The following is a 15569-nucleotide window of genomic DNA, read 5'->3' as shown; positions in this document are numbered from 1 at the left end:
CACAATTCACAATCTGCAAACAATAAAGTACTTGGACTCTGGGGAAGAAGTCAAGTCAGTAATATGTATTGATGAGACAATGTGATAAAGAGGGAGAAGAGGAAAGATAAGCTTGATGTGTCATGTGTCCCCAACATTCCAAAACTATAACAGCATAAATAATAATTTTCTTATAGATATATGAAGAAATGTATTGTGATACCTGTAAATTGATGGACCGAAACTGTCCAAATCCAGTTGGACAAAGCTTACAGAGACTGAAAGCTGTAGCTATTTGTTATTTTTATTATTATATATATTTATTATAATAGATTCCTACATTCTGAAAGTTATGTTTAAACATTATGGTGGTTTGTTGAGTGTAGCAAAAAATGTCAGTTTTAGTTAATTAATTTCAATTTTATTTGCATAGCCTTGAGTCACAACAGACACTATTTATAAGTTTAAGAGAAACAATAACCTTGAGAAAGCACTTGTATCAGTGGAGAGAAACTTGGACGCTACCCCTAACCTATGTCCTCCTCCAATCAAATCAGGAGCACAGGAGCAGTATAGAGGCTTTTTATGTCCCCATTTACTTCAATTCTATTGGATTTGGCTGCAGCACAGTTTACCCCTGAAACTCCAAATGTGTTTTGAGAAATCAAACACTTCACCCACCCCTCCGTCAGCATAGTGGTGAGTGGATAATGAGTGAATATTCATTTGTGGGTGAACTATTCCTTTAAGGCAGCTTTAGTCTGTCTGTCTTGTTTGCTTTCCAGTCACTTGCAGGGCTCCAAGGTTCCAGACAAGATTGTGATGGCACTCCCAATGTGAATGTCATTTTAATGCAAGACAATTAATATATAACTCAGGAATAATGCAAGCTGGAAAGCAATGGATTGACATTTATTATTAATTAATTAAAAATATTGACCCTACATCTTGAGCAATTTGGATGCACATACAATAACCATTAAGTTTAGCTGGGGCATGGTATACATTTTTTATTTAAAATGGTTTACTTGGTTGAGGTCAGGAAGCAGGGTAGTAGCTGAAATGAGCAAAAACCAGATGCCCACCACAACTAGTATCTCTGTCATCCTTTACACCCGTGACAAGTTTGCAGGTCTGAATGATGATGATGATGATAATAATAATAACTGATATCAGATGTGTGAATGCTACTGATAGAGTTACAACATCAAGGGCCTTATCTACTAAAGGTTTGTGCATGTAAATAAGTGTGCAAAATTGATTTCACCTGCAAAAAAAAAAAAGAATATGCAATATTTGGCGTTTGCACAAAATATTGGAAGGAATAGATGCAAATACTTTAATTTAGCACACGTATTGTGATTTACAATGCCTGAAAAAAATTGCCGTGGTTGTGACTGCGTCTACATATAATAAGTTTTAACGTAAGTGCTAATCGGAACAGTGTTACGCATAGATAGCTGCAGTTATTGTGGTGAGGGTGAGATGGCACGGAAGAAGACAGAGAGAACAGGTTTTTTCAGAAAGTGAACTGCACCTGCTGCTCAATATTGGTCAGAGGCATGTCTTCCACTGCCCCCCCCCCTTGTTGTAGCTCAACATGTTTGTCTGCCTCTTCCACTAACACCTCCAATTCCATGGCATTAAATTTAGCTTTGCACTTGCGGTCAATCTGCTCTCCGTAATGCTCCATTGCGAAAACCAGTAACACACGCAAAACACTCAATAAAATACTACTGCCTCTACCATGTTTGCACATATTATCATTCACGCAATTATTTTTAGTAGATCAACCACAAACCAAACGTACAATCTGTTGAATGCACACATAATTTAGCACTCTATATTTGGGATCTCAGTAGATCAGGCCCCAAGTGTGCAAAAAGTGAGGGTGTCTATATACTGTCAAATGATGGTGTAGATTGGTGGTAGATTGATTGAAGTTGGCTACAGCAGCTTGAAATCACTCATGAGCACTGACATCTTAGTAGGAGTGCTTCACCAGCTTTACCGTTACTCGACACAGTAAAGGAATGCAGCAGAGTACAGTGCAGTAAATAAACGCAGCACGGTGCAGTAAAGGAACACATTATAAAGTAGTAAAGAAACGCAGCAGACTGCAGTGCAGTAAAGGAATACAGCTGATTTCAGTAAGGAAGGGATTGTATTTAGATTTTTCTTTATTTCAACTTATGCAATCTGTTTAAAATATACCATGATTAGCTCCAATACTGATTATTTGGATCAGCTTGGTACATCTCTAGCTGCAACTAACCTAGTTCAATTACAGATTTGTCTTTTAAAGGTTCAATGTGTAAGATTCAGGTGAAAGGGATCTATTGGCAGAAATTAAATATAAAGTAATCCTAGTTATCTTTTCACAAGTGTGTTTCTAAATTGTGTGAATGGGCCCTTTATATTTAAAAACTTTATACTTACATCAGGAGAGGGTTCTCTCCATGGAGGCCGCCATGTTTATTACAGTCGTCTATACTGGACGAACTAAACAGTTTTTATGACAACTGAAGGCTACCACAGGTTATCTAACGTGTTTAGAAGGGGAGGGGGAGGTGAGGGGTATTCAGCTGCAACATGCAACTTCACCACTAAATTTTACACACTGAACCTTTAAAGGATCAATTTTCGTTGATCAAATGTCTAAAGTTAAGGCCAATTGAAGTAAATTGTCATGAAGCTTCTTTAGTCTGACAACCAGTCCACAATAATGAGGAACAGTTGTCGTGCTGTAGAGGCTGCAGCCAGTCAATGTTTGGTATTAGTGATTAAACAGTCATCAAGATGATCACCAGATCAGATCTGTGCTGCCTGGTTAACAGACGAATGATGTGAAACATTCTCAGATGGCAACCTCTGTGGTGTCGAGTGTATTGGTATGAGATGAATCCTCGACACGGTTTCTTTCTCTCACTTCCTCTGCACTGCTCTTTGTCTCCAACGGCACACTCAGCCCTCCTCCTCCTCCTCCCCTTTGCCCTCTACCACTGCCCCCCTCCCCATTCATCAGTACTCTCCACCCTCACACGCACATGCACACCCCCACCCCTCAGGCGACAGCAGAACAGGAATTGATTAGTGGCATGGCATAAAAATAGACGACTGGTTGTCATAGCAACGCCCACAATGAGCTGTTGTCTTGTTTAATAAAGAGCCGTGTTGTGTCTGAGGACTAGGTTGAAGGTGTGTTGCCTTACTGCTGTCTATCCAGGCACGAGGTAGAGGTGTGTGTAATTATCAAACTGCAGTCTTGGTGAATGATTCCTCTGTACTAAGTCAACACACCAGTCACTTCATCCAAAAACAAAGCGCCACCAGCGTCCTCCTCTCAAATCTCATTGGCTCTAAATCTGCATCCTACAATCGCTCCACATGACCAATTACAACTCTGTTGCTATGGGCTCTGTTCTGATTGGCCTCATTAGTGTCAAAAACTAGCCATATGCAAATGTTGGTCATATTCCCAGCAGCCCTGTCATCAACATCTTTACTGTGTGTGTGTGTGTGTGTGTGTGTGTGTGTGTGTGTGTGTGTGTGTGTGTGTGTGTGTGTGTGTGTGTGTGTGTGTGTGTGTGTGTGTGTGTGTGTGTGTGTGTGTGCACACTGTAGAGATGCATCAGCCACTACCTCCTACCTTGGCACAGGGAGGGGTTGTTCCTGGACATCTCTCCATCGTTTCTAGAAATGACTAAAGAAACCAGATGGTAGCTACCTGTGGTAAATTTACTGTAATTATATATCTTTTCTCTAAGGGTATCCACCACATTATCCTTCATGTTATTCACCTATTCACACACATATTCGTACAGAAGTTACTACTGTCCTACCCAGGGACAGGAGGAACCACCAACCTACAGATTATTGAATGACTGGCTGTACCTTCAGAGCCACAACCGCTCCTAGTTGGTAATTTCCTGAAGGGCTGTGGTTAGATCAGCAACAGTTTCCAATACACAGGTGTTCCTAATAAAGTGCTTGCTGAGAGTAGCACTGAGTAGCCTGGGTGTCTCACCTGTCTGTCCCCAACGTAGAGTCTAGGATTCCTGTGGACAATTTGTATGACAACAGAAAAGTCTTGTCATGATGGAACCTGGCAATTTTGCTCCAGCACTGTAGGCTACTTTCAAAACCTCTCAACTTGGACTTTAGTTAAGGCCTGTGGTTCAGTTATTAAAGTAGCCAGTTGCTTTAGTTATTCTTGATTTCACATGCTGATTTTTGAAGAGGAGTGTCAATGATTTGAACAGTGCTGTTTGTTTTAGTGGCAGATTGCTTGGTGTTTTTCAGTCCTTTCCCTTTGTTAGGTCTATATGGCAGAGTTGGGGATGAGTGCTGATGTTGGTTTCGTTCTCTGTTGTCATCTTTGTAGTCTAACAAGCATTCTTTGCCTTGTCAGCAGGTCTTTCATTATTTCTGCTGAAATACTGCAACACCCATGACTTAAATGCAGAAAGATCACTTTCTATTTCTGTTATATAGCATCACCTCCTGCTGAGTGTTGGTCGCAGGACACTTTGTGTGACAGAGGCAAGTGCGGGATGAATAATATGTATTGTTGAGGGCTATCAGCTTATGTTCTGTTATCATTCAAATAAATCACACAATACATACTGTAAGACCAACCAATAAAAATAAAAGGTTTGTAATGTTGTTGCAAAATGTTGGATTTCAGCCCAGTTTTGCATAGCTGTTTAATTGTATGGAGAGCATAATTTTTACACAAGATTGTGGACATCTTTAAGATCTATAAAATAAAGGTTCCTAAGATCGCCCACCCCCAAACTACTTTGCTTGTAAATCAGAGAGATGGAGATATTCCCATTGTATCAACTATACATGGTCTGCTACCGTTTTTGTTTTTTTTCCCGTTTATCCACGCTATGTTCACAAACCAACAGAATAGTCACCTGTTAAATGGCTGTGCTGATTGGCCAAATTATATCACATGTATATCACATATCACATGCTTGGTGTATTTAAAAACTATTCCACATGAGTTGGTGGCATGGAAGATGAGGAGCTGGTGCCAAAAAATACTCCACCTATGTAGTGTCGCAGTACAGTCTTGCTGCCTGTTACTAATGATTATTTGAAGATCAGTATTTGAATTTGTCCCTTTCTGCATGAAAGCATACTTTTGGACCACTTTTGAGTCACCACAGTCCTGTTACAGCGACATAAATAAATACAGTCTATGTGGACCTCCCTCATTTTACTGGACTGCGGTGTCTCAGAATGGTCAACTGATTCTGCTGATAGACTACGAAAAAAAAATGTGTTCATGTTTGTTGATATTATCTCTGGTTAAGAGATGCAAGGCTGTGGAAGTCGACTGAACAGTATGTGAATACTAATTTATCCAGTCTGCCTCTGCTGGGCAGTGAACAACATCTAAATGCTGTCTGCAGATGTCAGGCTGATGTCTTGTCAACACAAACAGAGGAGAAGAGAAGTGAGCAGACTCACTTCTGTATGTTGTATTGCTCAGGGTGATCATTACAGTAAATGTCTCTATCAAGTAGATACAGTACCTACAGTTTTATAAGCAAGAAGTGTTTATATTATATTCAGTAATGTTAACTTCTGCACTGAAGTGATGTGTCAAATTTGGTGCAATTTGAAAACACGTTCTGTTCAGTATTGATTTAAAAAAACAGCCGACCAGTGCTCTGTAGCAGCAGTGGCTGGGACTCATCAACGTGACGTTGTCGATCATGACAACAGCACGTTCCCGGCAACAGCTGCATTCACGGCACACAATAAAATATATTGTGTCCAAATCACACTAAAACAACACTGCACTTCCTTCGGCACTTGACAGTACATATGAGTGTGAACCTGATAAGATGAGCAGTTGTCGAGATATGCTAGCCACAGACACACAGAGAATTCTGGAATCAGTAGATAGTAGTTAATATTTGGTCTGATTTATTAAATTATCCTTATTCTTTTTCTTAAGTAAATAGTTATCAAGGCCTGCTATAGTTTCACGTCTGCATCTCCCACATATATGCAACACTTAGGTATACACACACTCCGACCAATGCAACTCTTACTGTGTTGGTTGTTGTGTGTTGGTAACTTTTGCTTTTTGTTTTTTATGGTTGTAACATTTCTGACACTCATTTCAAGTGAATGGACACTCAGTGAGGCAACAGGCTATTTGGGAGCTGGTTAAAATTGGTTCAATTGGTGTATTAATACATTTTCATGTGACTCTTGTGAACCCAATATAGTCCACAACAGAGATGGATAATGTTCACACCATCCTACAACTGGCTGCTGGATACTGTCAGACCATGCATTTAATTTATTCTGCACAAATTCAGAACAACAGATTTTACATCTCTGCAGTTAATGTGAGAAATGAAGGAGAGATGGCCCAGACTTTTGTTTACCTCCTGCTCCCAGTGGTCACTGTGTTTTTTTATGCAGCTGAAGTCAATATATAGTTGTTCCCATTAAGAAGCAACAAAATGAGGTCTTACTCATAAAAATTAAATGCTGTCATGAGATCTTTTGGAATTTCTGAGATACTTTTGTGTGTTCATGAATTGTAGTGCGGGCCAGATCAAATGTTCTGGAGGCTGGATGTCCCCCACCTCTGTGTTTTGCTGTAAAACACCCAAGATGTTGGCAAAAACAACTGTTAAGCTGTAGTCTAAACTATATGATGAACACATCTGCTGAAAAACAGACACATCAGTCTAAAAGGTCTCCAGTGGTCATTGAAGCAGTGCTGGAGCAGTGCAGCTGGATGCTGTGTACGTTGAGAGTACAGATCTTCCTGCTGCTCACCCTGTTTGACCTCAGCACAAAGCCCCACTGTACGCACAGCCTAAATCTCAGCATTGCCACAGTTAACATGACCTATATACTGATGGATGCAGTCATGCTATATGCTACATGATACAGACTGTCAATGTTGGCTGCAGGTATCATGTGTCTTACCGGATCTTGCTCCGATTATGACACGGCAGCCATTTTGTTCCCATCATCAATTCAATTCAAACTTTAAGTCAATGCTTAACTGGTGAACAGTCTGATTGCACCAGTAAAGCAGAGCAAAAAACAGCCTTTTAACTCTCTTGTAGTTGTACATTTTCCTCCTTTTTCTTTTACGCATGAAATTTTAAATTATCTAAGATTTTTGTGTATCTCAGTTATATTGATATATGTCGAGTACATGTACTAATCATAAAATGCACAGGAAGGGCTTTCCTGGTAAACCACAACAAAAATATATTTTTAATTATCATTAAAAAACTGTCCCACATCAACCAAAGCAGTCACCCAGATGTAGGTGCAACATGCAAACTGGGTTTGGTTTGTCAGCGACAGCACTGTAGCCTTCTAAGATGAGCTAGTCTGACGTGTGGTCAAATTATGGTTTATAAGCCCTAGAAACGGGCGTCACATAACCATTTCTCATTTCACAATGGTTCTGAAACCTCTCAGTGAGTTTTAGATGAGATAGATTTTCACAGGTGTTACCAAGAGTCGCAGGACAGATCTACAACCAGTCAGATCATTGAAATGTGACACACAGCACAGAGCGACTTAAAAATTGAACTAGACTACAGTTTACAGTTGTTTGAGTAAATATAGGGTCTACTTTGTTACTGTCTATAATAGATTCATCAGACCTCTCCACATCAGTGGCAGCCATCTTGGTTGTTAATGAAAATGCTTCTGGAAGGTAAATGGTTGTGAGTGGTTTGACCAGTTTGAAAATAGATGGATATTGGTCTGATTGGTCTGGTGTCTGCAGAACATGCACCAAAAACATAATTTGGCACCTCATAGATGTTGAATGCACTGAGTAGAAGTCGTTTGGATAAAAGCATCAGCTAAATGACATGTAAAAATTGCATTTCATGAAATTCTCAAGGGCATTTTACAGTTTTTGCTGACAATTTGCCTAAAAAATTGCATTTTGTTTCACTGTAGCAAATGCAGATCCAGCGGTGTTGGAGTTTGACCTACACTACACATCAATCTGCAGTGCCAAATCTTCTTCTTCAATGTCTCACAGGTACAACAAAACACACCCTCCTGCTGTTGTAACACAGGATTGTTTTCAGTTTATTCATAATTCAATTCAAATTTATTTGTATTGCGCCACATCATAATATACATTGTATAAAGGCACATTATATAGTAAGGCCGAGACCTTAAAATTATAGAGAAACCTAACAGTTCCCACATGAACAAGCACTGTGGATTTGGCCTTAATCAAATCCCACACTTAAATCCATTTTACCAGAATTTAACCTCCTCTGTCATGATAATAGCACTTAATGTCCTTATAAATCCTGACTCGTAAACATAATCCAATATATCTGTATTGGAATTGTTTTACTCCCTATCAGTATTGGCCCCCAAAACCGCTAACGCTCTAGTTAAGGGTCATGCCAATTTTGTGTCAATGCCACCATTTTATACCCATCACCACCATTTTGAAGGTCGCTTAATGACACCACTGGAGGTGTTTAGTGATATTGCAGCACCGGATCAGTATTTGCAGCTTTTTTTTTCTTGTTTAATCTTTTGGTAGAGTTGGGATGTCAGACCTAACCCATCTGGCTTCTGCACCTCAGTGATAAGCCTGACATCGACGAATCAAACAGTTGAAAAATGAACAGGGGAATGCTTCCCTGGTCGTGTGTAAAAAGTCCATGAGGCGGAGAAGGTGGTTGAGAGACACAGGGCAGACTGGGAGGAATTGAATTGCTTCGGCCAAATGGATTGTCATGATGCAGATCATGCATGAAATGAGCAGCAGATTCCACAGTGCAGTTGCAAATGGCCTTATTACTATTACACTCAGTCAGCTGGCAGTGGGCCCGTTTGGCAAACACTGTTCACCTGGTGTTGAGCCACACAGGACAGAAAGGGACGGACCAGGACAGGAGGGTGCCCTTTCCTGTTGACTTACAGTGTGAATGTGAGGAACACCACTGCATTCATTCTGAGGAGGACATTTTAGCTGCAGCCATCTGATCGACAGCTCTGTGCATAAAGAACAGTGTGTGTGTGTTTGTGTGTGTGTGTCTGTGTGAGAGAGAGAGGGGGATGGGAGGAGGGAATTAAGAGTTGGCATTATGTCAGGAAAGAGCTGCCATCCCTGCCTCTTTTCTAGCCTTACACACACGAACGCACGCACGCACGCACGCACGCACACACACACACACACACACACACACACGTGCGCGCGCGCATACACACACACGGACACACACGGACACACGGACACAGCCAACACACAAAGACTTGAGCAAGGATAGCACAAGATAAAGAAAAAACTCCCTCTGCTCTCAGTGTGTCTTGGCTTTGTCACTCCTTTATTACCCCCCATACACACAGACATGCTCCTGCACACATGCCTACACACACTTCATATCCACTCCTGATTGGCCAGTGTAATATGAACAAATGAAGCCCTCAGCTCTGGCTACATTTAAGGGGCCCCTGAAAGTAAGCATGTGTTTATTTTTACAGTGAAAGAGGGGGGGAGGAAAAGACGGAAGGTTTGGGGAACTGGGGGAGGGTAGAGGAGCAGGGAGGATTTTCTTTGTGGTACTGTACAGCTGGAGCATGAGAGGGGGGTTACAAAATTCTGCCTTCTGTTGGAATGCTGTGCTGTAGATGGATGTCTGGACACAATCTATTTACTGTTTTATGATCGTGGGCTACTTCTTCAGTGCTATTACTTTGTTACCAGTGAAAAGGGTCTTACATAAGATTTTGAATGTCTACCTGTCCAACTTTTTCTTGATGTTGGTTTTATGGTGTGATCATTTCTTTAGGTGGAAGAAGCATTCACCCTCTATCAACTTCCACCCAGTCTCTCTCTACCTCTCCATCGCCATGTCTCCTTTCTCTCTTCTTTTCCATTATTGCTTTGGCCTGGCAGAGTGCCCAAAACTAGAGGGGTGGAGTGGGTGGGAGGTGGTAGGAGGGATTATGGGAATATGGGGTGGGGGGGTTAAAGAGAAAGAGTGTGTGGCTTATGTAGCAGCTGACTGAAACAGTCATTATATTATGTAAAGGCAGTCGGCGGCGGTGGCCGGGGAGTGGGGGGGTGGAGGGGATAGGGGGAGGGTGCGGGGTGCCTGTTAGTGACGCGCAGCACAAGGCCAACCCTGATTGGCTCATCAGCTCCATTCTCAGCAGCACTCTGTGTCTCATTAAAGGTGGAGGCTTGGCAGAGAGGTTGCAGAAGCTGCTTGTGTTTTTTCTCAGCAAATGGAGGCGACGACTGGGCCCCGCTGCTGCGTCACAAATTAATTAGAGAAGAAGAAGTGGCGGGTCGGGTCGTATTGTACGATCATTAAGACTCCTCCCTGTGTTAAAGAGGCTGCTGTAGATGAGAGGAGGATAACAGACGTTAGAGGAGGACAGAAAGAACCGATTAGAGCACCATGATACAGAAGATGAGGGGATACGATAGAACGACAACAGCAGGAATAATCTGCTAATAGAAGGCTGATGAAGAGATAACCGGCCAATTAAGTCCCTGCCTGAACAGTCACTGATTCTCCACCGAAAGGATTTTTTTTTTCCTTTTCAGTGTTAATCCAGGTGGTGTGGTTGATGCCATTGTGCAGTGCTGGGAGCATCCATTTGCATGTTGTCTGGACACACGCAAGATGTACCGTCTGTCACAAAGGAGGAGTAGACTGCAGATCTAGTTCCCACCACTGGTCCCAGTCTTTTCACATGTGTATATCTTGTGGTGTTTTAGAGGTTTGATGTGTCTTTTTTAATAGCAAAGACAATGCCAGTGAATGTCATTCATAGACCACACTCATGTCTGAACTTGTATTACAATTCTTGTATAATTCATTATTGGTTCAGCAATATTTGGGGCCAATAGAGTGTAACTGCCCACTTTAAGAATGGCTCTGGTTCCGAAAATAATTCTGAAAATCCGTATAAGAGCAGTTTTAAGAGGCTTTTAAATCGTGTGAAAACAATATTGGAAAATGGAAAAAAAAAGAGTGTGTGAAGTGCTCTTCATCTTCAATAAACCTTGTTGTCAATATAGTGTTGCAATATATTGTTAGTTAGTTTGTGTCTTGTATATAGCATTTCATATATACTGTATAGTTAAGTAACCTAGTGTTGACTAGCTATTTACCCATCCTGCAAAACCCTGATAGGACCTACAAGCTGGAACCAGGGCTCCAAAAAATGCAACCAAAAATCGGTGCGACAATAATGTCCTTGGTCGCACGGGTGCGCCAAACATTAAGCTGGTGTGTCACTGTATTTGATCAATTCGTTTCGCTTCCTCTTCTCATCTGTTCTGCGGAGTTAACACACACAGGCCCTGGGCTGACCCCGCCCCCACACACTCACACACTGACACAGAGACAGTGAAGCGGAGAGTCACCTGTCTGAATGTCTTCCCTCCACACCCCTGCTGGCACTTTAACAATTAACACCAACACTGATCCCAAGTTATTAGGACCTGAACAGTGCTGAAGTTTGTTTGATTCACTCCAGAGTTTATGAGGCGCTTATTTAAACACACTGACACAAAAAAGTCCACTCTCAGTGCTAAAGTGACGTTCTGGACTCATGGACACACTCGATTAATAACTAAATAAATGTGATTGTCTGCTTGTGTATCCTAGTGACCTAGACAAGCAGACACACATCATACATTGTACTTCTATCTTAGTGAGGACACTAATCTGCATTATGCATTTGCCAGCCCCTAACCTAAAACTAAATCTAACCCTAACCTGAAAACCAAGTCTTAACCAAACAAGACTATGAAAAAGTGAGGACTGTCAGAAATGTCTCACTCTGTAAGGACTGCTCAAAATGGTCCTCACAAATGTATAAGTCCACACACACACCAAATCCTATAGAAAATGCTGACTAAATACTAAAGACAAAATACTAAACTAATGCAATATATACCTATAAGCTCATCTAAATTCATAACATCACATCCAGTTTACTGAGCTGGTTACATACTGTATATTCTGTGCCAAATGTTTCATATTTATTCATGAGCATTTTTTTAACAGAGCCATAGAGTCCATTTTATTTATTGTTTTGGTTGTGGGTTTTATATTTAATATTTTTTTAATATTTTTAATTCTAATTCAAATGTCGGACTGAATATTCTTTAGAACTAAGTACATTGCTGTTTGAAACAGTGAACTTGGATGATTAGGCTATAATATTATCGTTATATCAGTGGTTTAAAATGGTTTCACAATGATAACGTATATGATAATAATATAATTTATCACAATTTCTGGGACAAAATATTGTCCAACAAAATGTGTTATTGTGACAGGCCTACCCTAATATTTTTATCAATGCACCAAGTTAGAGGTTTTTTATCACAGTTTATAGCTTCAGCTCTCTGATTTATTTTATATCCAAGCAATAATGGTATTGTACAACAGTGAAATATCCTTAAATAATCAATATTGAATCGAATTGGAGACCAAATCTAATCGAGACCTTGTGAATTGGAATCGAAATGATTTTTGGAAATCAGTGGCGATACCCAGCCCTTAAGAAATTGCCAATGGGGGAACTGTGAAGAAAAGATCTAATGGGGGTATTATTGCAGTTATAAAAGCCTGCAATGCAAAATTTAGGGTGCACCTAAATTATGTGCTGGTGCAACTAAATGAAAAGGTTAGGCACACTGGTGCAACCAATGTAAAAAGTTAGCCTGCAGCCCACACACATCAGATGCTTTCAGACATGCACTGAACACCGCAGATCCTCTGTATTTTCTCTGGAGGAGGTACATGTGTGAACGTAAATGTCCAAGTGAGACGCTCTGCAGTTTCTGAGGACTTGATCTGCCTGGCCTCCTAGTCCATAGAAATCCAGGAGAAGTCATTGTGTGAACACAGCAGGGGATCCCCCCTGGATTCACCACGAGCGAGTGAGGGTGGTTGATGCCGCTTCTAATGCGTGACAGATGCAAAAAGGAAAAAACAAACAAAAGGAAAACAAATATCTCCCAGTGAAAAAGCGGTGATACACACATTGTTGAAGATGTCAAGAGTTTGTGGTTGCTTCCAGCCTCTGTTTGCTGTACCCGGCTGCTCCACCTCTCTCCTGAATGATGCAGAGCATTTGTTGCTCTTGTGAATGTTTCTGTGCAAACCTCCCGCTGCGTTGTTCACGTGTGTGAGGCAAACTGTGGTTAAACTCAGTAGCCAATTCTCCAGATTTTACATGTCTGAAAACAGCTTTACACTACCTTCCAATACATGACCTAACGTGTAGTGATGCTCACCCCTTTAGACTCGTTTCCTCATTTGTGAAAGACCCCAGTAAGTTAAAAGGGGAAGTCATGGTAACTCTGTGGTAAAGGTGATTGCACACTGAACAATGCGATCATAGGCAACATGATTTATGTAATTGTGGTAAACATTTCATCGGCAAGAGCGAACTCCACCAATTAGAGATGTCGCTTTTACAACTGGGGATTGTGGGTAGTGTAGTACTTCTCTTTGACATTGTGAATAAAACAAGTATTTCTTAAAACACATTTGACATCATACATACGTGTAGCTCCTACATGAGCTTATAACATTGTTTCACAATCGCATAGCTTGTGGCAAGTCTACCTTGGATTGTTTCAATATAATGGCTGATAATCAAAATCTCCATTCAGAAAATGAATGGGATTTTGACTTACGAAACCATGCCATTGAGCACAATTTTGATCAATGGGAGCCGCACTTACAATAAATCTACATCCTTACTAGCTAAAATAAGATGCCCCATGGCCCTGTAGTTAATTAGCAACTGGCTGAAGACATGGTGGCAGGGGAGAGTTGTGTCTCTCTAGATGCTGCCGGCTCTGGAGGCAGAATGATCTGAAGACGTCATCCAGTGAGGGCAGGGAGTGGCCAATTATGTCCTGGACACTGTTTATGACTCTGGAGAGCTGTCTGTTCAGATTTTGAACAAGCATACCACACTGGGATGCAGTACATTAGTAAGCTCTCTATGTAACAGTGATAGAATGGCACAAGTAACCTCATGGACGAGAGGGTTTTCTGAAATTCCCATTGAGAGAGCCATTGCTGTGCCTTCTTTAGCAGTGCAGGAAGGTCTGGGCAATTCATTATATTTTAATTGCAATTATGACTTACAACAATTATAAAAACAAAGTAATTGACATAAAATGCTTATTATCTTTCTTTTTGGAATGAGGCTCTCATTTTGTGTTGCCTTTTGATGCCGGGCCACACTGCCTGCGTGAGTGATGCGTATGAGGAAAAGCTGATGTTCTTCTCACAGGCCATCCGTCTGCTCAACAGTGAGCATTGAACTGGACTATTTCAATCACCTGCACTGGAATACTATATATACTGCAATATTGTAAATTTCACATGTTTATATTCAATACTGTTAATATTTAATATCTATTATTATTATTCACTGGACACTTTATAGCATTAAGGCAAAAATAACTGTTTAACACTTCATAACTTTTTAAACACCTTTCTTTTTAAATACTTCTAACGTTTTTTTTTTGTTTTTTTTAAGTTTTAGTCTTTATTTTCTTCATATTTAAATGTATTACTATTCTGGTAGAAGGAACAAAAACAATTTCACTACGCATTGTACTGTGTATGATTGTGTATGTGACAAATAAAACAATCTTGAATCTTGGTTCTGCTGCATGTCATGTTTATCTGTTGTTGTCATAAGCATTGTTTCTGCTGAGTGTCTCTTTGTTTCCTGCTATTACGACTGTATTTCCTTGTTAAATCAAATTAGTGGATTCAGTCAACAGAAACTTTGAAACAGGGAGAGGAAGTGTTGTAAATATTTAACATTTGTGACATATTCCACAGACAAACATTGAAACTTTGCTGAAAGATCATTTTCTCTGTCTGTTCTGCTGTGAACCGTGAGCTGTACGTGAAGAAAATAGGCGAGATCTGGAATCTGCAGAAGAGCAGCACGGTTCACACTGCTGAGCCGCAGCTGAACCGCACTGTTCACTCAGGCAGTGAATGCAATTGAATCATTTTACATGGGCGGCGAAATGATTTATATTTCAGTAAATGCGTGATGTTTCCAAAATCAATGAGTAATCGTGTTAAACACTCATCATTACAATATTCACCAAAATAATCGTGATAAGGATTTTTGCCATAACGGAGCAGGCCCTGTGTGAGGTCCTGTGTGATGTGGTTTCCCAGAAATTTCAAACTGGAAATCCTGTGCAGTCCTGTTCAGTTATAAGTGTAGACAGAGTAGAGGAGGGGACATGGCACATAGTCCTGTGGAGCGTCAATGCTGAGAGTCAGTCTGAAGAAAAGAAGTGTAGGGACTCTAAGGTGCCCCCAACAGCTTCACAGACAGTGTCGTGTGCGATAGAACAGCAATATATTAATGTGTGTGTGAATGTGACTTGTAGTGTTAAGTGCTTTGAGTGGTCGATAAGACTAGGAAAGGGCTGTATAAATACAGTCCATTTACCATTTAACATTAACATCGGTCTCTGCTGGTGGACAGCTCAAAGTACAGGTGTAAACACACCCAAGATGCATTTAGACAGATTTGAGATC

The 15569-nt window shown here is 40.7% G+C and overlaps 1 protein-coding gene across 8 annotated transcripts in view; it reads left to right on the top strand.

The window, feature by feature from the left end:
• The window catches only part of gatad2b (GATA zinc finger domain containing 2B), a 52244-nt gene that overhangs the window by 13332 nt on the left and 23343 nt on the right, over positions 1-15569 (top strand). For 4 of the 8 annotated variants that reach the window (XM_020105311.2, XM_020105308.2, XM_020105310.2 and 1 more), the window contains exon 2: positions 7945-8029. The exons of the other annotated variants lie outside the window; for them this stretch is intronic. In XM_020105311.2, the coding sequence (XP_019960870.1) occupies positions 8019-8029 (11 nt within the window). In that variant the 5' untranslated portion in view covers positions 7945-8018. The remainder of the gene's footprint in view (positions 1-7944; positions 8030-15569) is intronic. 8 annotated transcript variants of the gene reach the window in all.

Source organism: Paralichthys olivaceus, chromosome 3, assembly GCF_024713975.1.
Source record: "Paralichthys olivaceus isolate ysfri-2021 chromosome 3, ASM2471397v2, whole genome shotgun sequence".
NCBI lineage: Eukaryota > Metazoa > Chordata > Actinopteri > Pleuronectiformes > Paralichthyidae > Paralichthys > Paralichthys olivaceus.
The sequence above is the reverse complement of the archived record's forward strand: the minus strand, read 5'-3'. Positions and strand labels throughout refer to the sequence as shown.